Raw genomic sequence first — 12,561 nt, forward strand, 5'->3', positions numbered from 1 at the left:
TGATTTTTGGCAGCTGGAAGACCTGCCTCCTGTCTGGACTGTACTTGGAAACCTTCAATCAAAAAGTCTTGGGAAAGGGATGTCACAAAAAAGCATAAATTGGAATAAAGGGAGGAAGTAACTCTCCTAGGAACCTGAGGAGGAGTAGGTTCTGGCTCAGGGTTGGTGAGGTCTGCATGCAGGAGGAGGTGGCTAAGAGAGTGGCTGACCACACCCGGCAGATACCTTTTCTTTCTCTAGCCTACTTTTTATTATTTAATAATTATAATTTAAGATATAGCCTCCAGAGAATTTAATCATAACATTAACTAATGTGTGTTTTACAAAAATACAAAAAGTCACTGCTGAAAGTAGTCATGTCAAAATGAAAATTAAAATACTCAACTAAGTACATGATTTCATGTCAGTCTTCACAGCAATTTTATATGGTTTCTTTTTTTATCTCTTTTCCTATTTTGAAGTTTACTTGGCTTCACTGTCAGTTGTTTAAAGTCAAAACCTTTTTGAAATCTAGCATCTCATCTTTTCCAGCTTATTTTTCCTTCATTTCCACCCCCCAAAAGCTAAAGGTTTAATTTTATCGACCAATTTTAATAAGAAGAAATGGACAAAATTAAGAACAATGAAAAAAGGAAACAAATAATTCAGCAGAAAGGGAAGCAAAGGGGTTTTTTAATTACTCATCACTTTGCACTTTTAAAAGAGTTCTTAACATTACTGGCTTCCTGAACATTCTTTCTTCTGACCAATATTTAACCCCAAAGCAAGGCTTTTGTGGACAACTAGCTTTAAAAAAACCTTTTTTTTAAACCAATAGCAATGTTTTTCTAATTCAGATGACTCAACGATGGGGTGTCAATGACAGCTGTAATGTCAGTGCATCATTTATTTAGTTAAAGGTAAGTGAGTGAGCAAGTCATCTTCATTCATCTTTTCCTCAGGTGGTTTAGACTGGAATAAGAGAGAAAACACAGATGCAGTAAGTGAAGGCTGACTTAAGTGATTCCCTTCAATTGCCCATAAGGTTTCAACAAGCCAATAAGAAGGATACCGCCCCCTACCCTAAGATGCACCCCAAGGTCTCTGGGAAGTTACCAACCATCCCTGGAGTGGGTATTTCTTCTATCATTGTGGACCAAGCAAACGTGATTTTTTTTTCTCTTCCCTTCTGATTGCTATTTAAGGATTCGATTCAAACAAACACGTTGCATTTACACATAGCTACAGAGACCTTCCGGCAGAAATCGCCACAAACTTTCTGAAGACAAATTGCACACTGGGTATCTCCAAGAGTATAAATGGCTAAGTTTCTATTTATTCCTGACTAAAAACCTGTCTTCCAGAGGAAGCATTGCCTTTTCCTCCTTAATTCTAATCCCTTCCCTCTATTGACTATTTACAGTTTATCCTGTATATAGCTTGTTCAAATACAGTTGTTTACATGTTGTCTCTTCCTTTAGATTATGAACTCTTTGAGAGCAGGGCCAATCTTTTGCCTTTCTCTATATCCTTGGAGGTTAACATAGTGTCTGGAACAGACTGGACACTAATAAATGTTGACTGATTGCAGGATTTGATAAGTATGTGTTAGAGAAAAATCAAGCAGTAAGTTGAATGACAGTGAGTAGATCTGGAAAAAATGATGAATTTTTAAATTGAGGGGACAAAGTTTTAGTCCTAGCACAAAAGTCACCTATTAGCTGTGTGACTACATGTTAAGTCATTTTATCTGAGCTTTAGTTTGTCAAAAAATGGAAATAAAAATACTTGCACTACTTTCCTCGGAGTGTTGGAAGGAATAAAGCACTTAGCAGAACTTTAAGGAGCTATAGGAAAACAAGTGAAGTGTGCATGGAGCATTCCAGCTGCTGGGTCTAGAGGGCACAGAGAAATCCTAGGTCACAGGAGCATCGGTTTAGAGGTAAGGGACCTTAGATATCATCTGACCTAACCACTTCATTTTACAAATATCTAAAATTAGGGCTAGTAATGTTAAGTAATGCTCACGGTAACAAAAATGTGACAACACTAGAAATGCCAACCATGGATCTAAGGTAAGCTGTCAACTCAGGACTTCTTGACCCCAAGGTTCTATCCATTCGATGCCTGAAGATGGTCTTTCAAGACACCCAAAAGAACAGTTCTTTTTATCATAACTCCTAGAAAACTATTAGCATTGAGACCTAATAATAATTTTTAAAACATATATAAAGTAGGTGCAAATTTACTTTGAAGTCAATTTGCTTTTGAAAAACCGCAAAGTGCCATGCAAAGAATTTGTTTGTTTTTTTCTTAATTAAAAGGATAATATTCAGGTACATGAGGCCAGAGATAGGGGCAAGGGCATGGGACTAGAAGGTATGTTTTCACTTTTCTAGTGCACATTATCTGTAAAATGAGATGGATGGATTTGGTAGCCTCTAAGGGCCCTTCCAGCTGTAGAATTATGATTCTATGTCTAAGATGACTGTGCCCAAAAGAATGCTTTTAAAAAAAAGTACCTCTGCATTTGTAGGTCACAGAATGAATTTAGTTTGGTGAACTGTTCCTTCCAAAAGTCCTAAAATTGATGCACAGAAGAAAAAGCAGCTACTTATTACTTTGCCCTACAACATAAGCTGATAGGACCCAGAGAAAAGGGACATGAGCGAAAACTTACCAACACTTCCTTCTCCAGATCTTTCAGAGCCTGAACATCCTTCTTAAAGTTGTCCAATTCTTGAAGAACACTCTTATGAAACTGTTCTAGCTTATCTAGCCTGATTTGTGTGGGGGCGAAAAACTCATAAAATTAGTAATCTGAAGAATACAGAGTGTTATTCCTGCTGTAAGAGATAGTTCAAATGCCTGTTAGACATTTTTTGGTCTGTCATAAAGGCCATATGAGTTTTTCTATTCATCCTATACCCTCTAAAAGTTTACAATTGCTGTTTAGTACTGTCTGACTCTTTGGAGTTTTCTTGGCAGATACTAGAGTGGTTTACCATTCCTTCTCCAGCTCATTTTACAGATAAGGAACTGAGGCAAACAGGGTTAAGTGATTTGCTCAGTCACACAGCTAAGAAGTATCTGAGGCCAGATTTGAACTCAAGGAAGATGAACTTTCCTGATTTGAAGCCTGTCACTCTATCTGCACCATCTAGCTGTCCTAGTTATTTACCTACAAATAGAGCCTTTTTAATAGGGCCAATCATTTTCAAAGACTCAACTTTTCATGGAAGTGATATTTTTTCCTAAATTCAATAAGAAATGGCCACCTCAAACCCATTTGATTGAGTATAGTCAGTGAAGATCATAATTTACAATAGCTAGACCATTAAGGAGAATAATGCTGTTGAGGCACCTGAGTCAGAGACAGTCCTCAGGTTAGCAACTGCACTGGCAGATAATTTGTTCATTTACATCTTCCCCTTACCTGACCATCTGCAAATTTTAGGACATCAATAGCTGTGTTTGGGCATTGAATATTTAATGACCTGTTATCAAAACTCTAGCTTTTCATCATCAGATTTATGTTAGGAGATATCTTCTCCCCACCTCATTTAAAATTTAAAATTTTCAAACCTATTTATATTTGTAGAAAAGAAACTGTGAGACCTTAAAAGAAGATAGACTGGATCTGTGGCAGGATGGAGGAATCACAGGTGGACAACTAGAGTACTTGGCAGATATCCTGGAAATACTGGGAAGAAAACTAACAAATTGAATGGATCCTCTGGTAACAAATTTTGGAGAGAATATGTCTGAGAGTTGTACAAGATTGGAGGGATGGATAGACTGCAATCTGCATTGCAGGAAAGAACTTCCAAATTGATAATGAATCCTTATTAAAATTTGAGAGAGAGAAATGGAAGGAAAAAAGACTATCTGCTAAAAACTATCTGTTAATATGTGGCTATTAAGTATATCACCTAGTCATTTTGTATCCTTGCAACATCTCTCATACATGCTCACTATTCTCCTCTGATATTGCCATCACTCTAGTGCAGGTCCTCATCATCTCATCCCTGGACTATTGCAATAGCCTGGTGAAGGGTCTGCCTGCCTCAAGTCTTTCCTCCCTCCACTTAACAGTCAAATTGAGTCTTTCTAAAATGCAAGTCTGAATCTGAGTTGATATCTCTCTTCTGGTACATTCTAGCTATGGCAACCCTGGAGGAGTCACTTACTTACTTTTGTAGAGAACCAGGTGACTCCAAAATTATAAATTGCAGAATAGATTGAAATCTGCATTGGTAGAAGAGTTCCCTACCCCAATGTAATCATAAATCTGGACCTTTCTTCTCCAAAAAATATAAAATACAGATCTGACCATATTATCCTGTATTCAAACTCCAGTGGCTCCCTATTATCTTCAGGATCAATCATAAAATCCTTTATTTAGGATCCTTCTAGCTTTCTAGTCCTCTCCCACCTTTCTTTTCTTCATGTACTCTGTGATGAAGTGGCAGTGGCCTCCTTGCTGTTCCTTATCCAAAACATTCTTTCTCCTGACTGTCCTCATGTCTGAAACTCTCTCTTCTCATTTTAACCTATGTTTCCTGGACTTTCTTCAGGTCTCAGCAATAATCCTTTCTTTCCCTCCCCCCCCAATCCTTCTTAATGCTGGTTCCTTCTCTCTGAGATTATCTCTACTTTATCCTATATGTATATGTTTTTTGCTTTTTCCTCCCCAATTTTTCTCTCTTTTTTCAGTTGCATGTAGAAACAATTTTTGACATTTAAAAATTCAGATTTTTCTTCTTCCCTACATTTCCCCACCTCCCTGAGGTAGTGAATAGTATGACATAGGACATACTCATATCCTGTACATGCTGCCTTTTTTGTTGTTGAGTCATTTCAGTTGTGCCTAACTTTTTATGATCCCATTTGGGTCATGGTCTTGGAAGAGAGACTGAAATGGTTTGCCATTTCCTTCTCCAACTCATTTTATAGATGAGGAAACTGAGGCAAACATAATTAAGTGATTTTCCTAGGGTCACCCAACTAGTAAGTGTCTGAGGCTCGATTTGAACTCGGGTCCTCCTGATTCTAGATCTGGCCCTCCATCCACTGCACCACCTAGTTGGCCTCATGCTGTCTTTACATAGTTGCTTAAAGGTTATATTCCCTATTAGACCATGAGTACCTTTGAGAGCAGGGATTGTTTTTTGCTTTTATTTGTACCCTGAGAACTTTACACAAAGCCTAGCATTCACCTAATAAATACTAGTTAGATTGACTTCCTAAGCAATTTGTTCTCTTAAAATGTCCCATATTGTTTGTTTAGTTTTATCCTTATCTCACTACCTAAGCTGGAGAACTCAACATTTAAGAAGTAGTCTAAAAACTAAGACCCTCTTCTTAACTCTTTATTGGTCCCTCATTGCTTCTTATATTAAAACACTGAGATCTCTTTCTAAAAGGATAAAAGAATGAATGAAAAATCATTTATTTAGTACTTCCTAGAGTGCCAGGCAGAGTGCTAAGTGCTGGGGATACAAATTCAAACAAACAAGTTCATTTTAATGGGGAAGGAAATAAAGGAGCATTAGAGTTCCAGATAGAGGAAGGACAAGGTGTGGAAATGACCAGGAAGAAGCATGGTGACCAAGTTCCACACAAATGAAAACTTATCTATTAGAGCCCAGGGTTACTGGGGCACAGGCTAGATAGAAGTGGGAGGAAAAGAATGGCCAGAGAGGGTAGGCAACATGATTGGGAAAAGGCCATAAACTCTTATCTAACACTCCTATACCAGAAACAAGGAAACCTACACTCAATGTTCCCATTGACCACTTTATAGGACACTGGACAAGCCAAATCACCTTGATGCCTCAATTTCCCCAACAGTAAAATAGAGACTATCACCCTTACTTTACACACTTAGCATGGTTTTTATTGAAGTGACAAAGCATTAAAGCTCTTTGAGGAAAAGTACTAAAAAGCATTATTCAAATACTATTAACTCTACGTTAACCTATTGCCTTTTCTGTCTCATGCCACTCCGTGCCATTCTCCTCCTGGAAGACCTCCCTGTCTAAGACTCACCTCAATATATCATTAACTGCTATTCTGCTTTTTCTTCCCCCAAAGTCATCTCCAGAAAAGCATTTAAGGATCCTGAAGGAGCTAGGCTATTATGTTTTCAGTATGAATACTCCCTTCAGCCATACAGACCATGTCTTGTACCAGAAACCACCATTTCTTTTCAATTTAGTAAAAATGGTAACTTTTTCCCCCCAAATAAAGTTTTATTAATTTTTCTATCACTTACATTTCCTAACATAATCCTCCTTAATTCTTATCCCAGAAGTCATTGTTTTTAAGGATAGCAATAAGATTTAATTCATAAAGAGAATTCTTAAATAAGGAAATTCCCTTTCTCAGCTTGGTACCTCCAAGTGAGGTACCATTTATATAGTATTTGAAAGTTACCTAAAAACACTGAGAAGTCCAAAGACTTGCCCAGGTTCACACAGTCTAAGTATGTTAAAGCCTGGCCATGAAAGAAAAGGAGAAAGGTAAGATAAAAAGAGAGTGAAGAAAGGGAAAAAGAAGATGTTAAAACAAAAGGAGTGGGGAGAATATAAAAAGAAGATATATGCATTTACTACCATGTAGCAGAGATAGGGCTAGCTTCTTAAGGTCAAAGATTTCTTCAATCTGTTTTCAGTCTCTACACCATTTAGTACAGTGGCCTCTGCATACAATCTGGTTCAACATAAGGATTATTTACCTACATTGATGTATCTGGTTTAAAAGCATGGCTAACTTCTCAGATGCTTTCATAGCATTTCTGGAACAAATATCCTTTTTCTTGTTCCTAGACTGAATCATAACCAAAATGTTAATTAAATCTAAGTCATACAGTTTTCATCATTAAAAAGGAAGGTTCAAGATGGGACAGGGGGAATTAATGTGGAGATTGATCAATAAAAATATATATTTTTAAAAAGAACCCCCCCCCCAAAGCTAGGCAAAGTACGACTAAAAACACTATGGTTTCATTTTAAGGGATGATGCCAGAATGCTAACTGATAACACTATCAATTAGCAAGGATAAGAATAACACATGGCAACAGAAGAGTTGAGATCACTTCATTGGCAGACACTGTCAAAGATTATGTACTAAGTTTAAACTTAAATAATTTTCTTAGAGTGAAAGCATTTTAATATTGAAAGGAACCTTTGAAAGCATTTCTAGTATCATCAGTTAAAATGCTAGCAACAGTCTGATTTGGTTTAAAGAAAAATGACAAAGATTTTCGAGCATTGTTTCAATTACTGATTGATACTTTAACTGTAAATAGGATAAGGCCAAACAATTGCTTTAATTATTGTTATGGATAGACCCTTTAAGAGGCAATGAAGCAGCAAAGACTCTGATCTTATATTAATTACATAACATTAAGCTTTCTATATTCAATCTTTCTTGATCACCTCAGCTGCTACACAATTCTTCTCCAAATTTTTTTTTTAATATTGGGATCTATTTTGGTTATACTTATTTTTGTTTATGTTGTCACTTCTGCTTGAAGGTAAAACCCTTCAAAGCAGGAACCATTTCATTTTTGTCATTTTACCTTCATCCTTTGCACAGTACCTGGACCATACCAGTGCCTCAAACAGTTGTTGCTTCATTGATTCTAAAAGGGCCTACATGAAATTGTAGTCTTTCCTATTGTAAACAGAACATGAAATTTCCACATGAGCAATTTCCTCCAAAGATTCCAGTTGTTTTGACTTGGTTCCAAGGTCCTCTATTTCTCAGCCTGTATACAAATTTGCCTCATAACCACTCTCTCTAATCGCCTCTCTTCTTGTCTTACTGTATCAAGTCTCCTCTTGGACAATACTATATTTGTACTTTTTAATCCTCTTTTCTTACCAGCACATGATAATCATCCATTCTTATTTAGTCAGTATGACTACAGTGCTCATGAGAACCAGGCCAACAGTTTACTCATATGGCCTCAGTTAGATTCATTCTACAGCTCTCTTAGAAATGGAAAACGTTGATCAGAAAAGGACTGGATGACTGTAAATGGATCAGAATAAGTCTACTATTCTTCCCCTTCAAATTCAAATAAATAATATAAAATACAAAAGGATATACACAGGCATTTGGTGAGTACGGAGAATTACATAACAAAATAATTGGGAATTGGTCATTATTCAGCCATTGCCACCAATTCTTTTACTCTTAGAATGATGTCAATGTCAACCTCCACTAAAGTCTCACTAGAATGTTTCTTTATATCACTGAAGTGATACAGAGGTGATCCTGGGCTCTCAAAGCCATTGCAGCAAAGTACAATTTCTGATTGTCCTACCATGATGGACCAGCTTGGTCTCAAGAAAGAATATGCTCCTATATACCTATGGCCATCCTAGCTCAAAGGGGTTCATCATGGGGTTAAGCAGAAAGTGATGGATTATCTGGCTGAGGCAGCCCATAAATAATTAGAAACGATTGGGAATTGCATTGATGAAGGAGAATTTAGGTGTTGATGAATTCACCCAAGTGTCAAAGTCAACATTACCTCAAACTTTTTCTTCAATTGTTTAGTGTAGTTTTCAAGGGTAAAGATGACAGCAGACTCTCCTAGACTGTCTGGTAAGACCTGTAAGGCTAAGCATTTATTAGAATAAGTTGAAAGATACTAAAAAAACTGCATTAAAAAAGCCAAGTTTTTGCTGACCATCTACTATGTGCTCTGCATAACATAAACCCCAAACACAAATCCTGTGACCAAATAAGATTCCAGAGCACTGAAGATGAAAGCCTGCTGCCCCACTTCCTGACTGAGAGCTGATGGATGCAAGATGCAGAATGGACATAAATTTTGGACATGGCTTGTGTTTTTGGATTGACTATATCTGTCAATAGAGGTTTTCTTGTTTTTTGAATGGTAAAAGTGGGAGAGAGAAAAAATAATTTTTATTCATTAAAATTCAAATAAAAAATTGTCATGCAACAAGGGCTAATCTGAGTCATGTTGGCATTTGTTGTTGATGTTCAAGCATTTTTTGGTCAAATTCAACTCTTGTGACCCCATTATTTGGGTTTTTCTTGGCAAAGATACTAGAGTGCTTTGCCACTTCCTTCTCCAGATCATTTCACTGGTGAGAAACCATAGCAGAGTTAAATGATTTGCCCAGGGTCATACAGTTAGTTGGAACCAAGTAAAAGCTTGGTTGCATTTGAACTCGGGTCTTCCTGATTCCAGGAGTGGTTCTCTATTCATTAGGTCACTTGCCCACTATGACAATACTTAACAAGCTCTGGCTTTATCTTGGAGGATGTCCTGAAGAATCACAACGAATATGATAAAAGTTAACAATAATAGCTAGTGCTGGGATAGAGAGGGAGAGAATTTCAGGCATGTGGAACAGCACATTTATATGCCCAAAGTCTAGAGATGGAGGGTCACCTCATGCTTGGTCTATCACAGTAACAAACTGGTTGGTTTCTCTCTTTCGAGTTTCTTTCTCCCCACTCCAATCCATTCTCTACTCAGCTTTATTTTAAGGCACAAGTCTGGCTGTATCAGACCCTATACTCAATAAGCTCCAGTGGCTTCCCATCATCTCCAGGGTCAAACATAAGATCTGTTTGTCATTTAAAAGCTTTCACACTCTGGGCCCTCTCGCTTTCCCATCTTATACATCTTTCTCTCCTCATTTTACTCTGAAATCCAGTGGACACTGGTTTCTTTGTTCTATGCCCAAGATACTCCATCTCCAAACTTCGGGCATATCCACTTGTTGTCCCCCATGCCTGGAATTGTCTCCCTTTTCCTGTCTCCTGGATTTCCTGTTTTCCTTGAAGTCCCATATAAAATTCCACTTTTTGCAAAAAGCCTTTCCTAGCATCCTTTAGTGTTAATGCATTCCCTCTAAGATATATGTACAAGTACATATATCTTAGTACAAGTACATATATCTTAGAGGGAATGCACATATATATACATTTGCACACACAAATATATACATGCAAGTATATGTGTGCATATATACACACAGAGCCTTTACATAGTTGTTTACAAATTATCTCATTACTTAGATGATGAGCTTCTTGAAAGTAGGGACTGTTTTTGGCTCTCCGTCTCCCCAGCATTTAGTGCAGTGCCTGACACAGAGTTGGTATTTAATTAATGTTTGGTGACTCAACTTTAATTTTCTGGACCAAAGTGTGCCTCCCTGGTCATTACTTCCCTTTGTGTGTTGTTCTCTTTAGAATATAACCTCCTTGGGGGCATCTAGGTGACTCAGTGGATAGAGAGCCAGGACAAGAGGTACTGGGTTCAAATTTGACTTCGGACACTTCCAAGTTGTCTGACCCTGGGCAAGTGAGTTAACCCCCACTGCCTAACCCCCTTGCCACTCTTCTACTGTGGAATCAATATACAATATTGATTCTAAGATGGGAGAATAAGGGTTAAAAAAAGAATGTAAGTTCCTTGATGGTAGAAGCCATATCTGGTTTTGTATTTTCATCCTCAGCATTTAATACCTTGTAAATACTTAACAAATCCTTCTTTTTGCATTTTAAAACTATCTTCACGTAAAAGCTAGCTCTAAGCAAAACTTTGAAGTGGGTAAAGTTTATCTTCAGAACCATCTCCCTCTGATCTTGCAGTGTCCTTCCCATGGTGCATCAGCCCCTCATATTGGCCAAATTCAGTAATCAGTCTTTTAAAACACAATTAATATTTTAACTTTTACTTTGCTCTAAACACAATGTTACCTGAACAAAATGGGTTTTCTCCAGGCATTAAGGCAACCGGGGGAAATGATGTGTTGTCTTCTTCTAATTTTGATTGTTTCAGCTTTAACAAAGTACTATCATATGAATCTATAGGCAAAGAAAGCTCCATAAATATCACACGAAGTAAGCTTTTACCCTAAGCTCAAGCTATCTCCTTGTTAGCATTTAATAACAAACTGATCACCAAGAAGTGTTGATCACTGCTTATTACTAGGAGTTTCTATAGTCACCATTTTACTGCCATGTCAGCTGATTCAAAGTGATCAGGGGAACTAAAAGTACTTCAGTGATCCCCCAAAAAGAAGAGAAATATAGAAATTATTTCTCCAGAGAAATCAGAAACATTCTGCTTAGCAAAAACAACAACAACAACAAAAACAGACTGATTGAACTAGAAGCATCCGTATCCTCACCCTGGAACATCCCTCCACTCCGGATCTCCAATCTCTCATTAGTGAGTTCCTCCCAGAACTTCCCTTTTAGAGAAGAGTCCCAAGCTAGCCATCTTTCATTCTTCTCTCATTTCTTCGTCTGACTATAGACTTTGCTACCATTCTATTAAATGAGTCCACCTCCCAGCTTTTCAGATCCTATTTTTGTGTTGTCTTTCCCCATTAGAGTGTAAGCTCTTTGCAGGCAGGGGCTATCACTTTTGCTCAGATTTGTATCCCCAGCACTCAATATAGTATCTGGACAAATGTTTAAGTGACCAATAGTGTTTTTTAAAAACATAATATTTTGGAGGGCCAGATTTAGACTAAATCAAAGTAGATAGTTTCTGGTTTCGCTTCACTTTTCTTTTCTAATTTCCTTTTCTCTCCCCAATTATTTCCTTCTCTACCCTTAGGAGCTGACCTTTTTCTGCAGTAACTTACCCAAGTCTTCCCCTAAGCCATACTTCAAGCTCCAAATCCATCCTGTTCTCCATCTGAAGCCTGATCTATGCTCCATTTCCCCATCCCAATCCTCTGTTTTGGATGGAACCTGCATAACTTGGGGCCTGGCAAATGAAACTCAATACTTAGCCTCAGAGGATGGAGATTAATTGGCCAGACCTGACTACCTGACACACACTCATATTTTGATCAGTTTGATCAATATTGATCAATTCTCAAAAAAGGAATTCCCATTTCCAGAGCAGATTAGCACATTCTCTATGATTTACAGCCTTAGAGAGTTGCCTAGAGCACTGGGAAATAAGTGACTTTCCCAGAATCATACAATATGTTTCATAGATGGGACCTGAATTCAGGTCAGTTTTTTATCTGACATATGCTTCTCACGGAAAATAATCTGGGCTGTGCCTTGAATTAAGAACCAGGGTCCCAGGTTCTAATTCTAGTTTTATCACTGATGAGTTCTGTGACTGAATAAATTACCACTGACTAAAACTCATCTGGATGACACGTCAAGTGTTTTCTAGATTTGTAATGTCATAACAATTTTTTAAAATTATTGCTAAAGCCTCTCAAATAACACCTGCATTTCAAAATGTAGCCTGGGGGAGATAATTTTAAAAAATAACCCTTACCTTCTCTATTAACATCAATTCAAAAACAGAATTTGAATTATGCCTAGGTTCATGCAGTTCGGAAGTATCTGAGGCCAGATATGAACCTAGGCCCTCCCAAATCCAGGTCTAGCACTCTATCTACTATGTTACCTAGCAGCCCCAGGAAGATGCTTTAACCCAAAAGGAATGTCACCAAGAATCTCAGGCCCTGTAATAGGCTAGAAAATGTTTGGCTGTATATAAAATCTTTAGAGTTCAACAAATGACACTGTTAGTCTATTTACTATCAGGAGCT

The 12,561-nt window shown here is 37.6% G+C and overlaps 1 protein-coding gene across 1 annotated transcript in view; it reads right to left on the minus strand.

Moving 5' to 3' along the window:
• Window positions 1-876: 876 nt before the first annotated feature.
• Window positions 877-12,561, minus strand: part of SYCP2L (synaptonemal complex protein 2 like) — an 83,357-nt gene continuing 71,672 nt past the window's right edge. Inside the window, exons 32-37 of the mRNA XM_044683617.1 lie at window positions 10,733-10,840; window positions 8,526-8,614; window positions 6,719-6,810; window positions 2,660-2,759; window positions 2,502-2,560; window positions 877-951 (exon numbers count right to left, since the gene is read on the minus strand). Of these exons, the coding sequence (XP_044539552.1) occupies window positions 927-951; window positions 2,502-2,560; window positions 2,660-2,759; window positions 6,719-6,810; window positions 8,526-8,614; window positions 10,733-10,840 (473 nt within the window). The 3' untranslated portion in view covers window positions 877-926. The remainder of the gene's footprint in view (window positions 952-2,501; window positions 2,561-2,659; window positions 2,760-6,718; window positions 6,811-8,525; window positions 8,615-10,732; window positions 10,841-12,561) is intronic.

This window comes from Gracilinanus agilis, chromosome 1 (genome assembly GCF_016433145.1).
Source record: "Gracilinanus agilis isolate LMUSP501 chromosome 1, AgileGrace, whole genome shotgun sequence".
In the NCBI taxonomy this organism is placed as follows: domain Eukaryota; kingdom Metazoa; phylum Chordata; class Mammalia; order Didelphimorphia; family Didelphidae; genus Gracilinanus; species Gracilinanus agilis.